At 50.0% G+C, this 20,171-nt stretch overlaps 1 protein-coding gene across 2 annotated transcripts; it reads left to right on the top strand.

Annotated features, from left to right (window-relative positions):
• The first annotated feature begins 2,606 nt into the window (after nt 1-2,606).
• CLU (clusterin) lies at nt 2,607-19,803 on the top strand. Of its 2 annotated transcripts, none has more exons than XM_007961997.3 (9): nt 2,607-2,734; nt 6,868-6,993; nt 8,398-8,546; nt 11,277-11,447; nt 12,474-12,885; nt 13,419-13,523; nt 17,740-17,969; nt 19,153-19,328; nt 19,550-19,803. In XM_007961997.3, exons 2-9 carry the CDS (start codon nt 6,897-6,899, stop codon nt 19,557-19,559), a joined length of 1,350 nt encoding a protein of 449 aa, XP_007960188.2. In that variant the 5' UTR covers nt 2,607-2,734; nt 6,868-6,896; the 3' UTR covers nt 19,560-19,803. The 2 variants fall into 2 exon arrangements, with proteins under 2 accessions (XP_007960188.2, XP_037839583.2); XM_037983655.2 differs by lacking the exon at nt 2,607-2,734 and adding an exon at nt 3,194-3,211.
• The last annotated feature ends 368 nt before the right edge of the window (nt 19,804-20,171 follow it).

The raw sequence follows: 20,171 nt of genomic DNA, 5'->3' as shown, positions 1-20,171 counted from the left end.
CAGAGATGGCGCACAAAGCATAAAGAGATAAACAGATAAATGCAAGGGTCTTTACTTGTCACTCCCTGGCCCTCCCCATGGCCCCGACTCTCCAATAAAGGAAATCAAGCTAAAGCTATGATGGGAGACAGAGGATAAAGCAGCAGCACCTGCCAAGAAGATGATGCATTCTGTATGAATCAGCCCAGTGACTCAGCATCTGATAAAGCTTATTTGGAGTGTTTAGGGCAAGGGAAGGGTGGTTCTGCTCTGCTTTGTGTGCTCAGGCCCCCGGGCATTGGCTGGCCCAAGGCTCCCTGCTGACATTGGCTGGCCCAGGGCTGGGCCAAGAGTTTCAAGAGAGATGAGGTCCAGAATGCCAAAGCGCTGGGGAAAAGTCTGCAAACCATGGCAAGGCAAGGAGCTGCAAGCCTGGAGGTCGCTGGGAAAAGCAGACTAAGTTGCCTTCAAATATCAGAAGGGGCACTACGGGAGAGATAAGCTAGATTTTCTCTGTGTGGCTCCAGAGGGTAGAACTGGGCTCGGGATTGGCCCATACACGAGCCAGACTGTGACTCAATCAAAAAAGGCCCCAACTTTATCAAAAGCTTTACTAGATAAATGGTTGCATGGAAGGTAGTGAGCTGCCTGTTATTGGTGGTGTTCAAACACGGGCAAGATGACCACCTGGTGCGGATGTTGGCGATGGAGTAGGAATCAGGCAGTGTGCAAGTCCTGAGAACCAATCAATCTGTATGATCTACTTAGAATATTAAACATCTGGTGATGCATTTATGGCGCTTTCAAAATTCACACTTTTTTTCCCTCAAAGTTTGATCTTCTGAACCTTGTTTGCTTAGTAGTGGGAATAATCAAGTAGTTATTCCCAAGGGATCTACTGTGAATCTGTGAATCATGCTATGTTCTCCCAAATCCTTTCTTCCTCTCCTCCCTTCCCCTAATTCAGATGGCTAAGGCAGATCTCACTGACTGACCTCCAAAGTCTAATTTTTAAAAATATAACTAGATTTATGCCTCCTGTTCCGGATGCTGGGGGAGCTACAGAACAGAAAAGTTACAAGGAGTGAGCTCAAAAACAATTCTGCTAACCTCAGGCATTGATAAGGAGGAGGCGCTGTCCATAGAAAATGTAGCTGTTACTGATAATTAGACTTTTTTTTTTTTTTAAAGAAAAATAAAGTGAAGCTTCTTCTGGGGCATTGTTTTTCTCTTCTGGGCTAATGATCTTCTTATACTTGGTTTGGCACTAGGTTAGGTTGCAGGGAGCCATGGAGATGATCCATTCCCGATTCTTCATTGTTCAGATGGAAGAAACCGAGGCCCAAGGGCAAAGTGATTGGTCCAAGGTCACCTAGTGTCTCGGGGCACACCTAGGACTGTAACCAGACTTTCATGGACCCGGACCGGGTTCTCCCACTTTTTCATGGACCTCGAAGATTCCCACAGGCTCCCTCCTGAAAAGGGCTGGGGTCCTAGTGGCCCCAGGACATTGGGCAAGCAAGGCACTGGGCCTCCATGTTGTGCCTCCATAGTCCTGATCCTGAATGGGAAAACTCAGCCCCTGACCACACAGCTCTCCTTTAAGCCCCTTTGTTTCACATGGTTTTCAAAGTCTGCCACCCCCAGTGGGGCTGCCTGTGCCCGCCCTGTCGACCCATTGCCCCAACTGTCAGCCCCTTGACTTCTCTCCTGGGGCTCAAACATCCCTGGCTCCAAAATGGATGGCTCAGTTTCTTCCCCAAGAATTAGCTGCACCTCCAGGGTTCCTGGATTTCCCCCTCCTTGTCAGGGGTTGGGGCGGCTGCCACAGGATTCTCCCTGCTCTCAGCAGAAGGAACTTCAGCAGTTGGAGACCAGCAAACCCCTCTGGACACAGATCTGATTTCTTAATCGGGAAGGCTCAGTGCAAAATAAAAAATCAAGGCCACTGGTTCAAAAACTAAGAAGAATTTCAAGAGTGTCACAGTAGCCCCTTAAACCAAACGTGAATCTGCGAGGGACCCACACCCATGAAGCCCACCCTGCTTGGCTGGGTTCCAAGAGGATGGGGACAATGATTGCTCAAGCTCCGTGGATCAAGGAACCCAGAGAGGCCTTCAGGCTCTCCACGTATCTGCTCTGATCACTCCTAAACACAATTCTGTTCCCTCTAGGCCTGGCGGCTCAGTCCAGGGACCCCATCAGTGTGGTGTTTCCAGGAGAAGGCGTTTCAATACTTCCTGTGCCCTCTTCTCCAGCACAAGGCCCCTCTCCATCCCACCCTCATTATGTCTGACTCTTTACTATTTAAATGGGCCAAGAGAAGTGGCGCGTGTGTAATGTGAAGGTTAAGTTCAATGGGGCCAGGGAACTGTGACACTGTGTTTTGGACTGGGACAGAGGGCCGGGCTAACCGCGTGAGAGGGGCGCCCAGCTGGGCAAGCGAGTTCAGGCTCTTCCCTCCTGGGAGCACCAAGCGGCCGCACCTCAGGGTCTCCCCTGGAGCCAGCACAGCCATTCGCGGTGATGATGCGCCCCCCGGCGCCCCTAGCCCGGTGCTGCACCGGCCCCCACCTCCCGGCTTCCAGAAAGCTCCCCTTGCATTCCGCGGCATTCTTTGGGCGTGAGTCATGCAGGTTTGCAGCCAGCCCCAAAGGGGGTGTGTGCCAGCCGACCGCTATAAATACGGCGCCTCCCAGTGCTCACCACGCGGCGTCGCCAGGAGGAGCGCGCGGGCACCGGGTGCCGCTGACCGGTGAGATGGCCCCGTCTTCCCCACCCTTGCGCAGAGCTACACTGGGACGGATGGGCGGGCAGGGGCTGGTAGCCAGGCAGAGAGGGATGACCGAGCTCGTAGTCACAACCCTTGCGCTTTCGAAGGAGCGCAGGAAGCCAGGGAGGGGAGGTGGCCGGAGCCCCAGCACCAGGCAGCTGAACCAGGGGCCCCGGCGCCACCGCTGCCTGAGCGCACGAGCTCCAACCACAATTCTGTGGCGGATAAATAGAGCAGATATAATGATCATCCTTTCGCAAAGATGGGGAAACTGAGACTTGGAGACCTGCCGCGTTGCGGGAGACCCAGGCTAGCAGGTGACGGAGCTGGCCTGCACGGAGCTCCTTCCTGCGGCACGTCCCCTGCGAAGATGCGGCTCTCTCAGTTGTGGCTCTCGGCTTGCATGCATGAGTCATCCAGTTTTCTTCTAAATTCTCTAGCTCTCTGGACACTGTGCCTGTAAGTACGAGCCTGCGGATTTAAGTATATGCTGCAACCACCGAAATCCTACTTTTTCTGCCTCCTAATGCATCTGAGGTGCATCAGAGAAAAGTCACACAAGCTCCACCAGGCCTCAGACCTCTGATTCCACGGTCTCATTTTACAGATGATAATCTGAGACCTGGAGAGGTTTAGGACTGGTGCCAACACTAAACAGCAAATAAGTATCAGAATTGGGATTACAGCCAAAGCCTCCTGACCTTCCAGAATTTCTGGACCTAGTTAAAAAAAAGAAAAAAGAAAAAGAAGCTGATTTTTAATTTTTTTTTTAAAGGGAGAGGTTAGGAATTTAAAGGTAAGTACAGATACAAAAGAAGAAGAAGAAAAAAAGATGCCCATGAGAATGTAAGTTATAATAATAGTGGGGCATTGGGCACAACTGAAACGGCCAATCTTGTGAGAATGGTAAAATAAACTTGGGTCTGTGAGAAAGTGGAGTATTACATAGCCACAAAAGTATGTTCTTAAAGAATATTTGAAGATGGTGAATGTGAAGGATCTGATTGTATAAACTGCATGGAAGACAGAAGGAAATATACCACGGTGCTAACATTTGCCTCTGGGTGGTATGAATTACAGATGACTATTTTTCTTATTTTCCTTTTGATTTAGTTTTCTCCATTTGAAGAGGCAGATAGGAGCCGGGGCTTTGGGATTAAAACCCTCACCAGCTGTTGCCCTCTTCGCTGTCTTCCCGTCCTCCCCACAGCTCCCTGTTCATGGTCATTGATTTTCTTTCTTTCTATCTTTCTTTCTCTTTTTCTTTCTCTCTTTCTTTCTTTCTTTCTTTTTTCTTTCTTTCTCTTTCTTTTTCTTTCTTTCTCTTTCTTCTTTCTTCATTTCTTTCATTTATTATTATTATTATTATCAAATCACACTCTGTTGCCCAGGCTGGAGTGCAGTAGCGCGATCTCGGCTCACTGCAACCTCCGCCATCCAGGTTCAAGCAATTCTCGTGTCTCAGCCTCTGAGTAGCTGGGACTACAGACACATGCTGCTACACCCGGCTTATTTTTGTATTTTTAGTAGAGACAGGGTTTCACCACCTTAGCCAGGCTGGTCTCGAACTCCTCAAGTAATCTGCCTGCCTTGGCCTCCCAAAGTGCTGGGAAGACAGGCGTGAATCACTGCGCCCCACCAGGTCATTGATTTTCTTAAGCCTCCAGCCCTGCCCTGCTTGGAAATGTTTTGGGAAGCTGCTCAGTTCAAAGCTCCCAGGAGGGTGTGCCTGGAGCAGAGTTGCTCTCAAAGTCAGCCTGCTCCCCACCCCATCTCCTCCTCCTCTTCACCTGCACAGCCCCTTTGTCCACAGAACTGGCCTTTTCTGGTAGAAGGAGCAAGGCCAGGTGGTTTAAGCCTTCTTAGGGGGAATGAGGCTGTGTGGTAGTGCTGGGGACTCGAGGGCCTTGGCCTTGACATGGCTCTTCCACCCAGAGCAGCTGGCAACCAGGCTCCCAGGAGGCAGAGGAGATGAGGGGGGAGGTGAGTCTGAGCAAAGGAAAGGAGGTTGGCTCTGTAGTCATGGTTCTAGAACATTCCTCGGATCAGCAGCATCCACATCACCTGCAGACTGGCTGAAAAAGCAGATTCTGACTCAGAACCAACATTATAACCAGCCCTGCAGTGATTCATAAGTACTTTAAAAAGTGGTCAATCATTTCACCAAAGCAGAGCCACACAGTCCGGGGGACCACAGGTGGCCTCTGTGCTTGTCTCAGTTTTCCTGCCCCTCTCCAGACATGTTGATTAGACACTGCCGATGCCCAGCCTCAGAACTCAGTCTAATTTTGAAGTAGTCAGAATTTACTATGATTACATAAGACCCTCTTGTTTACAGAACACATTCTCCTCTCTGAGGTGTGGATTAGATCCATTTTACAGATGAAGAAACTGAGGCTCAGATATTTAAGTGACTTGGAATCAAGGAAAGAACACTGGACTAGGGGTCGGGAGGGCTGGGCTCTCATCCGGGGCTTACCATGAGCATGCTGTGGGCCCTAGGGAGTCCCATGCCCTCTCTGGACTTCAGCCTCACTGCTAAGGTAGAGGGGTTGGATGAGAGAACGACCCCCTTCCCAGCTCTGAGCTGGATGGCTCACCAGGGACCCCAGGCTGTCTATGCCCGATGCCGAGTCTGGAATTCCTTTCCTGTATCTTGCCTTTGGCTGCCCCATTCTTCAGGGCCCAACACCCTGTCTTCTGGTCAGAACCTAGTTCTGAATGGGTTTTTCCAGAAGTTGTTGCTTTCAGGGGCCCCTGGCCGAGGTGTTTCTGGCTGGCTTTGTCTCTCTGGCATGACAAGGGCTCTGTTCCTGCTGGAGGCATTTCAGGGCTCAGTGGGCAGCTGGGGCAGAGCCCGTGAGACCACAGCCTTCCTGGTGAGCCCGGTCTCCACCACCCACCCCGTCTCTGGGGAAGGCGTTGACCCCATCTCTTCTCCCACGCTGCTCCCTGGCTCTGTGTGCCTGATTACTTCTCGTGAGAGGCACTCCTTGTTAATGTGCTACTGAGTGTCCAGATGGGCCTGCTGGGTTGAGCGGGCTTTGGATGTGAACCATTTCAGGAAGGGGAACCCCACCTTCCTGTTGGTTTTGTTATGGGAAATGGGTGAGCTCAGATAAGCAGTTCTTAGGAGGGGGGATGGTAGGGGTGGGGTGCAGGGGGAGGGGTTTCTGTTTTATGCAACAGCCTCAGCTTCTGGGAAAGGGTCCATTGTGTAAGACCGGGGCTGTGGCCTGTGCCCCCTGGCTCAGGGCAGCCAGCCCAGTGGTGGCAGGAACACTGGCAGGGCAGCCTGCTGTGGGCTTAGAGGGGATGGGCCGTGTGGAGGGCCTGGCAGAGCAAGGCCCTTGAGTCCTTCCAAAGGGACTTTTCTCTGGGAAGGTTGCTCCTCGGGCCACTGCGAACCTGCTCTACTCTCTGAAGGGAATTGTCCTTCCTGGCTTCCACTACTTCCACCCCTGAAAGCACAGGCGGCCAGGTCCAAGCCTCCCACTAGGGATGCAGATGGATTCGGTGTGAAGGGCTGGCTGCTGCTGCCTCCCGCTCTTGAAAATCAAGTTCAGGTGGTGCTGAGACCCCCTGGGGGCTGCAGCGCCGTGGTGGATGGGGAGTGTCTGCTGGGGTGAAGATTTAGATGCACACTGCAGAGGACGTGGCTGGTCTGTGGGATGCAGTCCCTCTGTGGAGGTGGCATGGGGAGGGACGGATGCGTGACCTAAGGCGGGTATTTTCAGTGTCTGACATGATCGATACCACTCTGGACAAGGAGGCCAGGATGCAGAAAGCCTGTGTGCCTCGCTGATTGCGGGGGAGGATGTGGCTTGGACAAGAGCCTGGCTCCTCCAATGCCAGGGTTCTTGTTTTGGCCACTCAACGTTGCTGTCCTGCAGTCCCTCCCTCCCTGCACCTCCTGCCTTTGCTTTCATTTGAGGTGTCCACGGCAAGTCTGGTCCTTTCCCCCATTTCCTCAGGAATAAAAGTGCAGCAGTGCCTGCTGTGGGGACAGCCGAGGGCAGTGAGGCCCTGGGGAGCTGCTGCAGGCGGCAGGTGGGCGGGACACCAGCAGGCTGTCTAAGCTGTTCCCATGACGGTCTCCCGTTCTCTGCAAACAGAGGCGTGCGAGGACTCCAGAATTGGAGGCATGATGAAGACTCTGCTGCTGTTTGTGGGGCTACTGCTGACCTGGGAGAGTGGGCAGGTCCTCGGGGACCAGACAGTTTCGGACAATGAGCTCCAGGGTGAGTACACCAAGCGTGATGTTCCTCTGGCCACAGGGTGATGAGGTCAGAGGGCAGGGTAGCCAACTCCGCTCAGTGCCTCTCTATCAGGCCCCAGTGTTACAGACTGTTTTTATCTTGTGCACTGGGTCTGGGTGCCTGTGTCTGGGCCCCCTCTGAGCCTCTGCTCCCAGGCCCCTGGTTCAGGCTCTGCGTGCATTAGACTGCCGGCATTTGCAGGCATTTCCCAGGCACTTTTAGCTGCTGCATTTCATTCAGCTGTTCCCTTCCCAGGCCCCTTGGCCCAGCTCCCAGGCCTCCTCCACGAAGCTGTGTCTGGACCACTGGAGCTCTTATCCCTCTCCCCTTTGGAGTGCCCAGAGCTTGTCCCTCCTGTGAGCTGACTGCTTCTGCAGGATCATTGTTAAAAACCCAGATCAGACATTGTTAAAAACCCAGATCAGACCTCTTCTCAGCTGGGTGACTTTGGGCCACTATCTTGATCTCATGACACTTCCCCCACTCCCTGTTTTATTGAGATATAATTAACAAATAAAAATTGTGTATATTTAAGGTATATGACATGATGTTTTGAAATGCACATACATTGAAATGATGACCACTTTGTATGGTGGGATGGTGAGAAGACTTAAAATCTACTCTCTTAGCAAATTTCCAGTTATAATATGGTGTTATTAACTATAAGCACCACCTGGATGTTAGACCTCCACAACGTACTCCTCCTACCTGATTGACACTTCGACCCTACCTATCATATCACACTTCCCATGTCTCCCTCTGCGAAGTGGGTGTGGTAAGGGGCTGGAGCGTTATGTAAACTGCACGTGAAGTGTTTGGCGCAGTGCTTGGCATGGGATAAATACCAGTGAAGTAGCACTTAGGTGACACAGTGCTTCACTGCATTTGTCACCCGTGCTACGCCTTATTTACTCATCTTATTCCTGTCACCTGACACTGCATTGGAACAAAGAAATACACGTCTTGTTAAACTGAACTCTAGAAAGATTTGTGTCCAAAATAACAATATTTTATATTTTGATGCTTCAGAGCTGACACTTCTGGGTTTGTTTGTTTTTTTTTTTCCTTGACAAGTTTCTTCTGCACCCGGCTCATTCTCCAGGAGCACATGGCAGTGGTTGGGCATAGCTCTGGGTGTGCCGGTGTGCCAGCTCCCGTGGTCTGCATTTCTGAGCAGTAGGGTGTAGTCAGCAAGGAGCCTGTGATGGGAGCCTGTGCCAGGGCACGGCTGGGGCCATGCTGCTGCCTGCTGGCAGGGGTGGGGGTCCCAGCCTTGACAGCCCTGAACGGAACGGGCCTTTCTGGCCATTCCAGCTCATTCCAGGGTTACATCCCGAGGCCATGTCTTCCTCTCGCCTCATGCTACCTCTTGCACTTCTCTTGCAGAAATGTCCGATCAGGGAAGTAAGTACGTCAATAAGGAAATTCAAAATGCTGTCAACGGGGTGAAAGAGATAAAGACTCTCATAGAAAAAACAAACGAAGAGCGCAAGACACTGCTCAGCAACCTAGAGGAAGCCAAGAAGAAGAAAGAGGTCAGGAGAAGCCACGAACGCCACCCTGCCTCGACCATCCCACTGGAGGGGAGGGAGGGGGTCATTGCACGGTGCCTTGCTGGGTTGCCATGGTGACCTGCAGTCCTCCCAGGCTGTGTCAGCTGATGCTGGGGCTGTAGTTAAGAAGTAGGAAAGGTTCATTTGCTTTTGAAAGCATCAGGGAGTGAGATCTTGGATCAGGTTTTGTTATAAGCCTGGCCCAGGGCCTAATGCCCAGATTCATTTCAATAGATGCTTCTAAACCCTGACCACATAGTAGTTCCAAGCAGGCTCTGGATGGGGTGGCGGCGGGGGCCCAGACGGGGGTGGTGTCCAGCCTTCAGGAAGCTTATCTAGTCGGGTTGATACGGTTAGGGTTAAGGCAGGCACACTGCACCCCACGTCTTCCTAGAGTTCTGGACTACTTCATAAAGAAACATCTTAAGCCCAGTAGTGGATATAGCAGGTCTAGCCTGTGCTTAATGATTCGACAAAACTAAAACACTATAATTCAATGAACAACTTATTTAAGAAATCAAGTCTCCTTAAGAGTATCCTACAAACCTCCTCTCACGGTCGCCGTACTTCAGATGCTAAGATGTAGCTACCTGCCAGCTTCATGATCTATCATGCATGTTAAAAGCATTTCAAAGGCTCTGAGAAGTTCTGCAGTAAAGAAACCTGTGTAACTCCATGAAACCCAGAGTTTTCCAAATTGATCAGGGAATTCTTTTTTTTTTTTTTTTTTTCTGGCTGCTTTGAGCACAGCTCCATGGGAGCCACTTCAGGGAATGCTGGCCTGGATGTAGCTCTACCTTTTTTTCAAGCTTCATGCCCTTTCTTGGCCTCAGTATCAGTTCTCACCATTCTTTTTTTTTTTTTTTTTTGAGATGGAGTCTTGCTCTGTTGCCCAGGCTGGAGTGCAATGGCGTGATCTCAGCTCACTGCAACCTCCATCTCCAGGGTTCAAGTGATTCTCCGCTTCAGCCTCCTGAGTAGCTGGGATTACAGGCACGTGCCACCACAACCGGCTAATTTTTTGTATTTTTAGTAGAGGTGAGGTTTCACCATATTGGCCAGGCTGGTCTCGAACTCTTAACCTTGGCCTCTTGGTCTGCCTGCCTTGGCCTCCCACAGTGCTGGGATTAACAGGCCAGTTCTCACCATTCTATGAGAATCCTCAAATAGCTCCTGGGGAAGGAGCATGTCTCATGCTCACACTTTTGTGGTTGTCACTGGAGTTTGACATTCAACAATTCTGGTTTTATAATAAAGCACATCACATTTGGAGAAAAGAGCGTATCTCAAAGAGCTACAACTAAGAGCTACTTCTTAGTTGAGGAGTAGGTGAGCCAGAAGGAAAGGAAGTAGGCAGCATGGGTGGCACTTGTGTCTTGGCTCAGTGGGAGGTGGGCTGTCTTCGCCCAGCAGAGGACGGGGGATGAGGGAGCAGGACAAAGACCTCACGTAACTCTGGGGTGTGGATAGGCTAATTTTTTTTGAAGACTAACACACTCATTTATAAAGACTGTAATATAGAAAAGTAGAAGAGGAACAGTTTTTCCATAATCCTTTTGCCCAAAGACAAGTCACTGTTAACGTTTGATCTATTTCTTCCTATTCTTTTCCTCTGTGCTTTTTTGACAGTGGCTATGTACAAAATTATGAATTTTTCACATAAACAGTACATATGATAATATTCAAAATGGACTATAAACATCCTTTGTAATGATGTACCATTTACTCTTTGTGGGAATCACAGTTTATTTAACCTGTCTCTTTTAAGCATCTGGGTTGATTCTGATTTTTTTTTCCATAAGATAACACTGTACCAAATATTTTGAAGCATCTTTTTCTTTGTCAGGGGATTCCTTTGAGGTAGAGTCTTTGTTTTGTTTTGTTTTGTTTTTTGAGACAGAGTCTCACTCTGTCACCCAGGCTGTAGTGCAAGTGGTTTGATCTTGGTTCACTGCAACCTCGCGGGTTCAAGCGACTCTCCTGCCTCAGCTTCCCAAGTAGCTGGGAGTGCAGGTGTGCACCACCACACCAGCTAATTTTTGTATTTTTAGTAGAGACGGGGTTTCACCATGTTGGCCAGGCTGGTCTCGAACTTCTGACCTCAAGTAATATGCCCGCCTTGGCCTCCCAAAGTCCTGGGATTATAGGTGTGAGCTGCTGCACCTGGCCTGAGATAGATTCTTAGAGAATTATTGGGTCAAATGGCAAGGACCCATTAGAGAATTTTGACAGCTGGTGTGGCTTTGGTGTTGAAAGCCTGCCATTCCCTTTGCATGCCAGGGGGCATGGTTGCAATAGAAAGATAAGATTCAGGGAGTCTGCAGCCTGCTTTCGAAGATGAAATTTAAACACCAGAAGCAGAGAATAGAAAATGAGGCTTCAGTGAGAGGGTAGTCACTGAGTAGATGATCAGCGCACTAAATCAGAGAGAGGTGCTGTCCACATGGGTTCCAGGAGCTGGGAAGCTTCTAGGAGTTAGGGAACAGTTGGATCTTAAAGGGTGAGTGGATTCTTCGAGCCGGGTGGGAAGGGGATTCCAGGTGGGTGAATGAAGGGAAGCCTTAACTGGAGCAGGGGTGCACACTTGCATGCTGGGTGGCCATCCTGTGGGAATGCCTGCCTTGGGCAGAGGGCCTGGCACCCAGCACCTCCTTGAGTGTGTGAGCCTGTGGTCTCTGTGTGACTCAGCCAGCCTCGTGTCTTCCTGTGTAGGATGCCCTAAATGAGACCAGGGAATCAGAGACAAAGCTGAAGGAGTTCCCAGGAGTGTGCAATGAGACCATGATGGCCCTCTGGGAAGAGTGTAAGCCCTGCCTGAAACAGACCTGCATGAAGTTCTACGCACGCGTCTGCAGAAGTGGCTCGGGCCTGATTGGCCGCCAGGTGAAAAGGGACACATCAGTAGCCAAGGCTGAGTGGGGAAGGATGGGAGCCTAGTGAAATATGCTTCATTCCACATGCCAGATGCAATTGATTAGTACTGGCTGGCTGCACTGGGGCCCAGAGTGTCATGCTCCATTGGTGATGTCTGGCATGAGTAGTGAGAGTGGAGTCATCAAAAGGATGTAGGCCAGGTATCTACCTTCTCTTAGAAAACTCATGCAGCAGTGCTTAGCTGGATGACATAACCGCTTCATGGGATGGCAGAGCCCTGTGTCCACTTATGTGAAAGGATTTAATAACTTTTTTCTTTTTTTTTTTTGAGACAGGGTCTCACTCTGTCACCCAGGCTGGAGTGCAGTGGTGTGATCATGTTTTACTGCAGCTTTGACCTCCTGGGTTCAGGTGATCCTACCACCTCAGCCTCCCAAGTAGCTGGGACCACAGGCATGCACCACCATACCCAGCTAAGTTTTGTATTTTTTTTTTTTGTAAACATGGAGTTTGGCCATGTTGCCCAGGCTGGTCTCAAACTCCTAAGCTCAAGTAATCCTCCTACCTCGGCCTCCCAAACTGTTGGGATTACAGATGTGTGCCACTGTGCCCAGCCAATGTAAGATTTTTTTAGTATATTAGTATTGCTCCTGTCCTCTGCTGCAGGGCTTTTTTGATTGGGACTCAGTGAATTGCTCCAGTCCCTGAAATCACATCAGTTGGCCCTTAGCTGAGCAGGGGGTGGATATCATTGGTGGCCAAAGATGACCGTGGATGAACCTGAAATGTTGGGCCTTGTGACTCTTATGGCCTCCCAGGTGTCTCAAAACTGTCCCCCATGGAGGGAGGTAAAAGGAAAGAGCATGGACCTGACAGTTGGGGTGCTGGGGGCTGGTCCAGCTGGGCTGTTGGTCACTTGCTATGTGACTGTTACAACCATGGGCAGGGCCTGGCCTGGCTCCCCGGGGAGTGGGGGGCCAGAAGGCCATGGCCTTGGTGAGCTTCTCCTAACTGTACCCATGCTGGCTGTCCCAGCTCGAGGAGTTCCTGAACCAGAGCTCACCCTTCTACTTCTGGATAAACGGCGACCGCATCGACTCCCTGCTGGAGAACGACCGGCAGCAGACACACATGATGGATGTCATGCAGGACCGCTTCAGCCGCGCATCCAGCATCATGGATGAGCTCTTCCAGGACAGGTTCTTCGCCCGGGAGCCCCAGGACTCCTACCACTTCCTGCCCTTCAGCCTGCCCCACCGGAGGCCTCACTTCTTCTTTCCCAAGTCCCGCATCGTCCGCAGCTTGATGCCCTTTTCTCCGTATGAGCCCCTGAACTTCCACGCCATGTTCCAGCCCTTCCTTGAGATGATACACGAGGCTCAGCAGGCCATGGACATCCACTTCCACAGCCCGGCCTTCCAGCACCCGCCCACGGAATTCATACGAGGTGAGAAGGGGTGGAAACTCACGGCCTTTTGAGCAACCCGTTAGATGCTGAGAATCATGCTGAGGGCTCAGTGGGTGTCATCTCGATTTTTCCCCAGCAATATCACAAGGGTGATATTATCCTTATTTAAAGAGGAAAAAAACTGAGCTGGGCGTGGTGGCTCATGCCTGTGATGCCAGCACTTTGGGAGGCCAAGGCGGGAGGATCATTTGAGGCCAGGAATTTGAGACCAGCCTGGCCAAGACAGTGAGATCCTGTCTCTACAAAAATAAAAACTTAAAAAAATTAACCGGGTGTGGTGGTGCATACCTGTAGTCCCAGCTACTTGGGAGGCTGAGGCAAGAGAGTCACCTGAGTCTAGAAGTTGGAGGCTGCAGTGATCTATGTATGATTGCGCCATTGCACTCCAGCCTGGGCAACAGAGTGAGACCCTGTCTCTAAAATAAAACATAAATAAAAATAACAATAGGAATCAGTGGGTTCCATCTCTGCATGGCTGGATGACTGACTCTTTTTCCCTTGTGTGTCCCCAGAAGGCGACGATGACCGGACTGTGTGCCGGGAGATCCGCCACAACTCCACGGGCTGCCTGCGGATGAAGGATCAGTGTGACAAGTGCCGGGAGATCTTGTCTGTGGGTGAGTCGGGGTCCAGACCACAAGCCGCCCCTTCCTATACCTTGTGTCCTAGGTCACTGGGGCCTCACTGGTACTGCCTTTATGGTGTCAGACAGATAAGCGTTTGGATTCCAGCTCTGCCGCCTTTGGGCTGTGACCTGGGGCAGGTCCTGAGCTTCACGCAGCTTGGGTTCCTCATCTTAGAATGAGATGATGATGCGAAGCTGTCCCTGAAGTCAGTGAGACGTCGATAGAGATGTAAAAGTGCCCTCCACCCCATCGGGCCCGTGTTGAAAAAAGCTTGTCGAAAAAAGTCATCCCCCTGGGACTCCCCAGTGATTCTGTTCCCAAGTGCCAAGCATTGTAGGCATCTTCATTTTCCCCTGCAGATTATGAAATTGCAGACAGTATGTATTTTGTTTAACAAAACTGACCAGAGGCCAGGCACTGTTCTAAACACTCGACATACATTTCCTCAGAATGACCCTCTGAGGAAACTGAGCCATAAAAAGGTTAATAACTTATCCAAGATTGACCCCGACTGGGTGAGCTGGGCTTCAATCCTAGGTGCTGTGTTCTCTCCCGGGGCCCTTTGCAGCCTCTGGCCACAGAAGTCACATATCTCAGTACCTGGGAATCCAAGCAACAGTCCCTTTGGTCAGCTGGTTGGTCCCCTAGGCAAAGGGAATATTTCCCTTCAACTGTCCCCCTCCGTTTCACCAGCTCTTGTTATGGGTTAACTTCTTTCCACTCAGAGATAACAGCTGTGACAGTGTTTGGACTAGTTCCTGGTACACAGCAGTTCATACTCAGAAAGAGTTAATTGTTTCCCCTTGCAAACAGCTTATCGATCTGGTGGCTTTGCTCTTACTTAATGCTTAGTTTGAGTTTCCCATGGCAGGCCGCCAGGGTCTAGTTAAACATTTCTAGCCTCACTCCTGTAATTTTAGAAGCCACTGCAAAATCAACAGTCGTGCTTTAAGAGGCTGAAGTGTAAGTCGCTGTAGATGAGTGCACAACCAGGCCTGGGGGCTTTTTCTATAAAAATATCATAGAGTGGCATCAATTACATGGTACCTCACCACAAAGTTAGTCACATTAGGGCCTGAAGAAAAGATGTCCAGATGCCTGGGCCCAGGTTGGACCTCTTGTGCTGATTTTTACTCTGTGGTTGCAGGCTGGGCTCAGGTCTGGCGCCAATCTTAACCGTCATTGATTACAGCTGAGAGGGCAGCTGGCGCCAGTCTTACCAGTCATTGATTATAGCTGGAGTACAGTGGTTCTATCTTGGCTCACTGCAACCTCTGCCTCCTGGGTTCAAGTGATTCTTCTGCCTCAGCCTCCCCAGTAGCTGGGAGTGCAGGTGCGCACTACCACACCCAGCTGATTTTTGTATTTTTAGTAGAGACAGGATTTCACTATGTTGGCCAGGCTGGTCTTGAATTCCTGACCTCAAGTAATCTGCCCGCCTCAGCCTCCCAAAGTTCTGGGATTACAGGTGCAAGCCACCGTGCCTGGCCTTAGATAGATTCTTAGAGGATTATTGGTAAGAGGAATTCTGTAAGCTGAGCTAAATAGTCCACACTGAAGAGGACTGCCTACTGTTATTTAAGGTGCTTGCAACCATATAAGCATGTACTGCCTGGGACCGGTAGATCAGGATTTCTCAATTTCAGTGCTATTGATTTTTTTTTTTTTTTTTTTTTTTTGAGACAGGGTCTCTCTCTATCACCCAGTGGCTGCAACCTGATCCTCCTGCCTTAGCCTCCTGAGTAACAGACTACACGGGTGCGCCACCATGCTTGGCTAATTTTTTTTATTTTTAGTAGAGATGGGGTCTTGCTATGTTGCCCAAGCTGGTCTCCAACTCCTGGGTTCAAGTGATCCTCCTACCTGGGCCTCCCAGAGTGCTGGGATTACAGGTGTGAGCAGTGCCGACATTTTGGGCCAGGTCGTTCTTTGTCGTGGGGGGCTGCCCTGAGCAGTTCAGGGCGTTTGGCAGCACTCCTGGCTTCTACCCACTAGAGGTCAGCAGCTCCCTTCCCTTCGTTGTGACAACCAACTTCAGAACTTGCTACATCTCCCTGGGCGACAGCATCACCCCGGTAGAGAACCTCTATTCCAGACTAAGCCTCAGCTCTCAAGGATTTTTCTTATTTTATTTTATTTATTTATTTTTTTAAGACAGGGTCTCACTCTATCACCCAGGCTGGAATGCGGCAGCGCAGTCTTCACTCACTGCAACCTCTACTTCCTGGGTTCAAGCGATTCTCCTGCCCCAGCCTCCTGTGTAGCTGGGATTACAGGTGTGCACCACCATGCCTGGCTAATTTTTGTATTTTTAATAGAGACAGGGTTCCACTATATTGGCCAGGCTGGTCTCAAACTTGTGTCCTCAAGTGATCAGCCTGCCTCTGCCTCCCAAAGTGCTGGGATTACAGGTGTGAGCCACCACGCCTGGCTGATTTTTCTTATTTTTAAATTATTTTTTGGTAAAATAGTGAAGATTATTTATTACATATTTATTTTCAACCTGGCATCGTTAGTAATTCTGTTTCTTTCCCCACCTAACATTTTATTTTACTATAAATAATTGCAGTCATCATCCTAAAGCATAGGCAAAATCTCCCTTCCCCTAACTCACGTCTGATGTACCTGCCTCTGGATATTTTTGAAATAACTTAGGGGGAGAAAAACAGTAGTTTTAAGAGCTAGTGGGCAGTTTCCAGCTCTTAATGAATCTGACAATCTGCAGCTCAGGGCCAAGAGGAATGAATTCTCTTTTCCCTGCCCTCTTGATGAACTCAGTGACCAGCCATGGGCGGGCAGGTGGGCGGGCAAGGACCCCTGGCCACCAGGTGCCGGTGCGTCAGCTGCATGAACTCTTGGCACCGGAACTGCCACCTCTGCAGATATGCTCAAAAGACAAACTTGGACTGGGTGCATTGGCTCACGCCTGTAATCCCAGCACTTTGAGAGGCCGAGGTGGGCGGGTCCCCTGAGGTCAGGAGTTTGAGACCAGCCTAGCCAACATGGTGAAACCCCGTCTCTCCTAAAAATACAAAAAATCACCCGGGGGTGGTGGCAGGCACCTGTAATCCCAGCTACTCTGGAGGCTGAGGCAGGAGAATTGCTTGAACCCGGGAGGCGGAGGTTGCAGTGAGCCAGGTCATGCCATTGCACTCCAGCCTGGGCAACAAGAGCGAAACTCTGTCTCAAAAACAAAAAAAAAAGACAAGCTTGGAGGATTGTCCAGAACCACAGACCCAGGGTAGGAAGAGTCCAAGCTCTGGAGCTGAAGACCCTGGTTTAATCCTGGGCCCAGAGATTATTTCTTCTATGGCTGTAGGTAAGCTACTTATTACTACTTCTGTGGGCCTCAGTTTCATCATTGGTCAAATAGGAGTGCTAATCCTTAAGTCAGAGCAGATCCAATTTTTAGGGAAAAAGGATATCCAGAGAGAACTTTCTGTGGTGTCTGGGACGCAGGTGGTACCACACAAATGGCCGCTGTGAGTAATATTCCTCCTCTCTGGAAATGATTCCTGGTAGTGAGAACCACTCCAGATCTGAGAACATGGAGAACTTGAGATCAGTGCTTTTGGAAGTGTGGTCAACACAGTTTGTCACCAAAGAGATAAGGGTCTGGCACCCAAAGATAAATCAATGATGTCATGAAGCACACTGTTTAGGTCAGTTGACATATTTTTCCAGAGCAAGGCTTCTCAGGCTGGGCGTGGTGGCTCACACCTGTAATCCCAGCACTTTCGGCAGATTGGTTGAGCCCAGGAGTTTGAGACCAGCCTGGGAAACATAGAGAAACCCCATCTCTACAAAAAATGCAAAAATTAACTGGGCATGGTGGCATGTGCCTGTAGCCCCAGCTACTCAGGAGGCTGAGGTTGGAGGATAGCCTGAGCCTGGGAAGTCGAGGCTGCAGTGAGCCAAGATCTCGCCACTGTACTCCTAGGCAACAGAGCAAAACTCTGTCTCAAAAAAACAGAAACAAAAACAAAAAACCCAAAAGACTTTCTGGATGATGGAAGCAGCATCTAGATTCACAGTCCGCAGCAAAACCTTTATTTTATTGTGGACAATTCCAGTTTGTGGCCCTTCCCTTAGGGAAGCACTGCTTTTGTTCCCAGCTGCATGTCCTGACTTCCAATTGTTCATGCTTCTATCCCTTTGTAGCCTTTCCTTCACACCTCTGCCTTTCATTTCTTCTATCTCTGGGCAGACTGTTCGGCCAACAACCCCGCCCAGGCTCAGCTGCGGCGGGAGCTCAATGACTCCCTCCAGGTCGCTGAGAGGTTGACCAGGAAGTACAACGAACTGCTGCAGTCCTACCAGTGGAAGATGCTCAACACCTCCTCCTTGCTGGAGCAGCTGAACGAGCAGTTTAACTGGGTGTCCCGGCTGGCAAACCTCACGCAAGGCGAAGACCAGTACTATCTGCGGGTCACCACGGTGAGCTGTGTCCCAGCCAAGTGCTGTGGTTGGGGAGCCTGAGCTGTGATCGGGAGCAGGGGCACGTGTGCTTTTGACCAAGCATTTATCACATGGCAGGAAATAGAAAACGTTAGATGCCCTTGTTGCCTTGAAGCCTCATCACCCCCTCAGGGAAAATGTAACTCTATTTTACAGAGGAGTAAAGTAAGAGAGGTTCCACAGCTTGGCCAAGGTCCAAAGTGTGATAGCTGATGGGTGACTTGGGTGCGTATTCGAACCTGACTGCCTGACTGCCAAGCCTGTATTTTGTTGTTGTTTTTGTTTTGGTGCACAAACCTATGAATAAACCAGAAGCCTCTGTTCTTTCCTCAAAGCTACATGGCTGCCCTCTGGCATGTAAAATGGCTTGTGAATTAGTACATCATTCTCTGCCAGTGATAAAAACTTCTCTCTCGGCCAGATATGGTGGCTCATGCCTGTAATCCCAGCACTTTGGGAGGCCGAGGCAAGAGGATTGCTTGAGGCTAGGAATTTGAGACCAGTCTGGGCAACATAGCAAGATTCCCTCTCTACAAAAAATACAAAAATCAGCCAGGTGTGGTGGCATACACTTGTAGTCCCAGCTATTCAGGAGGCTGAGGTGGGAGGATTGCCTGAGCCCAGAGTTGGAGGCTGCAGTGAGCTGTGATCACACCGTGGCACTCCAGCCTGGGTGAAGAGTGAGACTCTGTCTCTTAAAACAAACAAACAAACCAAAAGAAAAAACCAAAATAAAATATAAAATAAAAAAATCAAATAAAAAAACTTATTTCTAGTACTGGGCACCCTTCTTTTTCTTTTCTTTTTTCCCTCCAGGCCCCCTGGATTCCTTTTCTACTCTAGTCTGACCTACTCTAGAGTAGACATCTACTCTAGTCAATGGCTGCCCAGAGCAAATGTTTGGAAACCACTTTTATTCTTTGGGGTGCTCCCTGGGCTGGCCATTTGCAGATGGCATTTACCCCAACACATGAGTGTCTGTGAACCAGGTCACTTGTCCACTGAGCTGTAGTGATGCCTAGATGCGTAAGAAGCACTGGGGTCAGCTCTCTAGGTTTTCTTGGAGGAGCCGGAGGACTTCCCTATCAGAAGCCTGACTTCTGTTGCAAAATGCACGCATTTTGACCACAGTATTTCAGCTCTTTTCTTTTGTTCAATTTAGGTGGCTTCCCACAGTTCTGACTCAGATGTTCCTTCCGGTGTCACTGAGGTGGTCGTGAAGCTCTTTGACTCTGATCCCATCACTGTGACGGTCCCTGTAGAGGTCTCCAGGAAGAACCCTAAATTTATGGAGACTGTGGCGGAGAAAGCGCTGCAGGAATACCGCAAAAAGCAAAGGTGAGCAGGCGGTCCTTTCCTGCCAGCCTGCAGGGCCCAGTGAGTCTCTGGGAGCCAAAAAAACAAACAAACAAAAAACCAGACGAAGTGCAGACTCCGTAGCCTGGTGGGAATGACTCCACCTGGAGCCAGAGCCCAAGAACAAAGCCAGGAAGTTACCGGGAATTTTATTTTTCCTTTGGAGGATGTTTTATTTGGTGGATAACTCTTTTTTATTTCAGGGAGAAGTGAGATGTGAATGTTGCTTTTGGACCTACGGGGGCATCTGAGTCCAGCTCCCCCGAGATGAGCTGCAGCCCCCCAGAGAGAGCTCTGCATGTCACCAAGTGACCAGGCCCCAGCCTCCAGGCCCCCAACTTCGCCCAGCCACTCCCTGCTCTGGATCCTGCACTCTAACACTCGAATCTGCTGCTCATGGGAAGAACAGAACTGCCCCTGCATGCAACTAATTCAATAAAACTGTCTTGTGAGCTGAGTGCATGGAGGGTCCTCTTTTTATGTTGAGTTGCTGCTTCCCGGCATGCCTTCATTTTGCTACTGGGGGCGGGCGGTGGGGGGTGGGGTGGAAAATAAGTAAAAACAAAAAAGCAGTGGCTAAGATGCTACAGGGACTGTCATACAGTGGAGAATAAAAGGGATATGATGACAAGGTTGATCCACTTCAAGAATTGCTTGCTTTCAGGAAGAGAGATGTGTTTCAACAAGCCAACTAAAATATATTCCTGAAAACTGAAGCTTTTCTGTTCTATTATAAAACTGTCGATGTATTCTGACCAAGGTGTGGCAATCTCCTAAAGGAATATGCTGAAAGTTAAGGCGAAGAAGCAGTAACAGTAAGGTATA

Source organism: Chlorocebus sabaeus, chromosome 8, assembly GCF_047675955.1.
Source record: "Chlorocebus sabaeus isolate Y175 chromosome 8, mChlSab1.0.hap1, whole genome shotgun sequence".
Taxonomy (NCBI): Eukaryota; Metazoa; Chordata; class Mammalia; order Primates; family Cercopithecidae; genus Chlorocebus; species Chlorocebus sabaeus.
The sequence above is the reverse complement of the archived record's forward strand: the minus strand, read 5'-3'. Positions and strand labels throughout refer to the sequence as shown.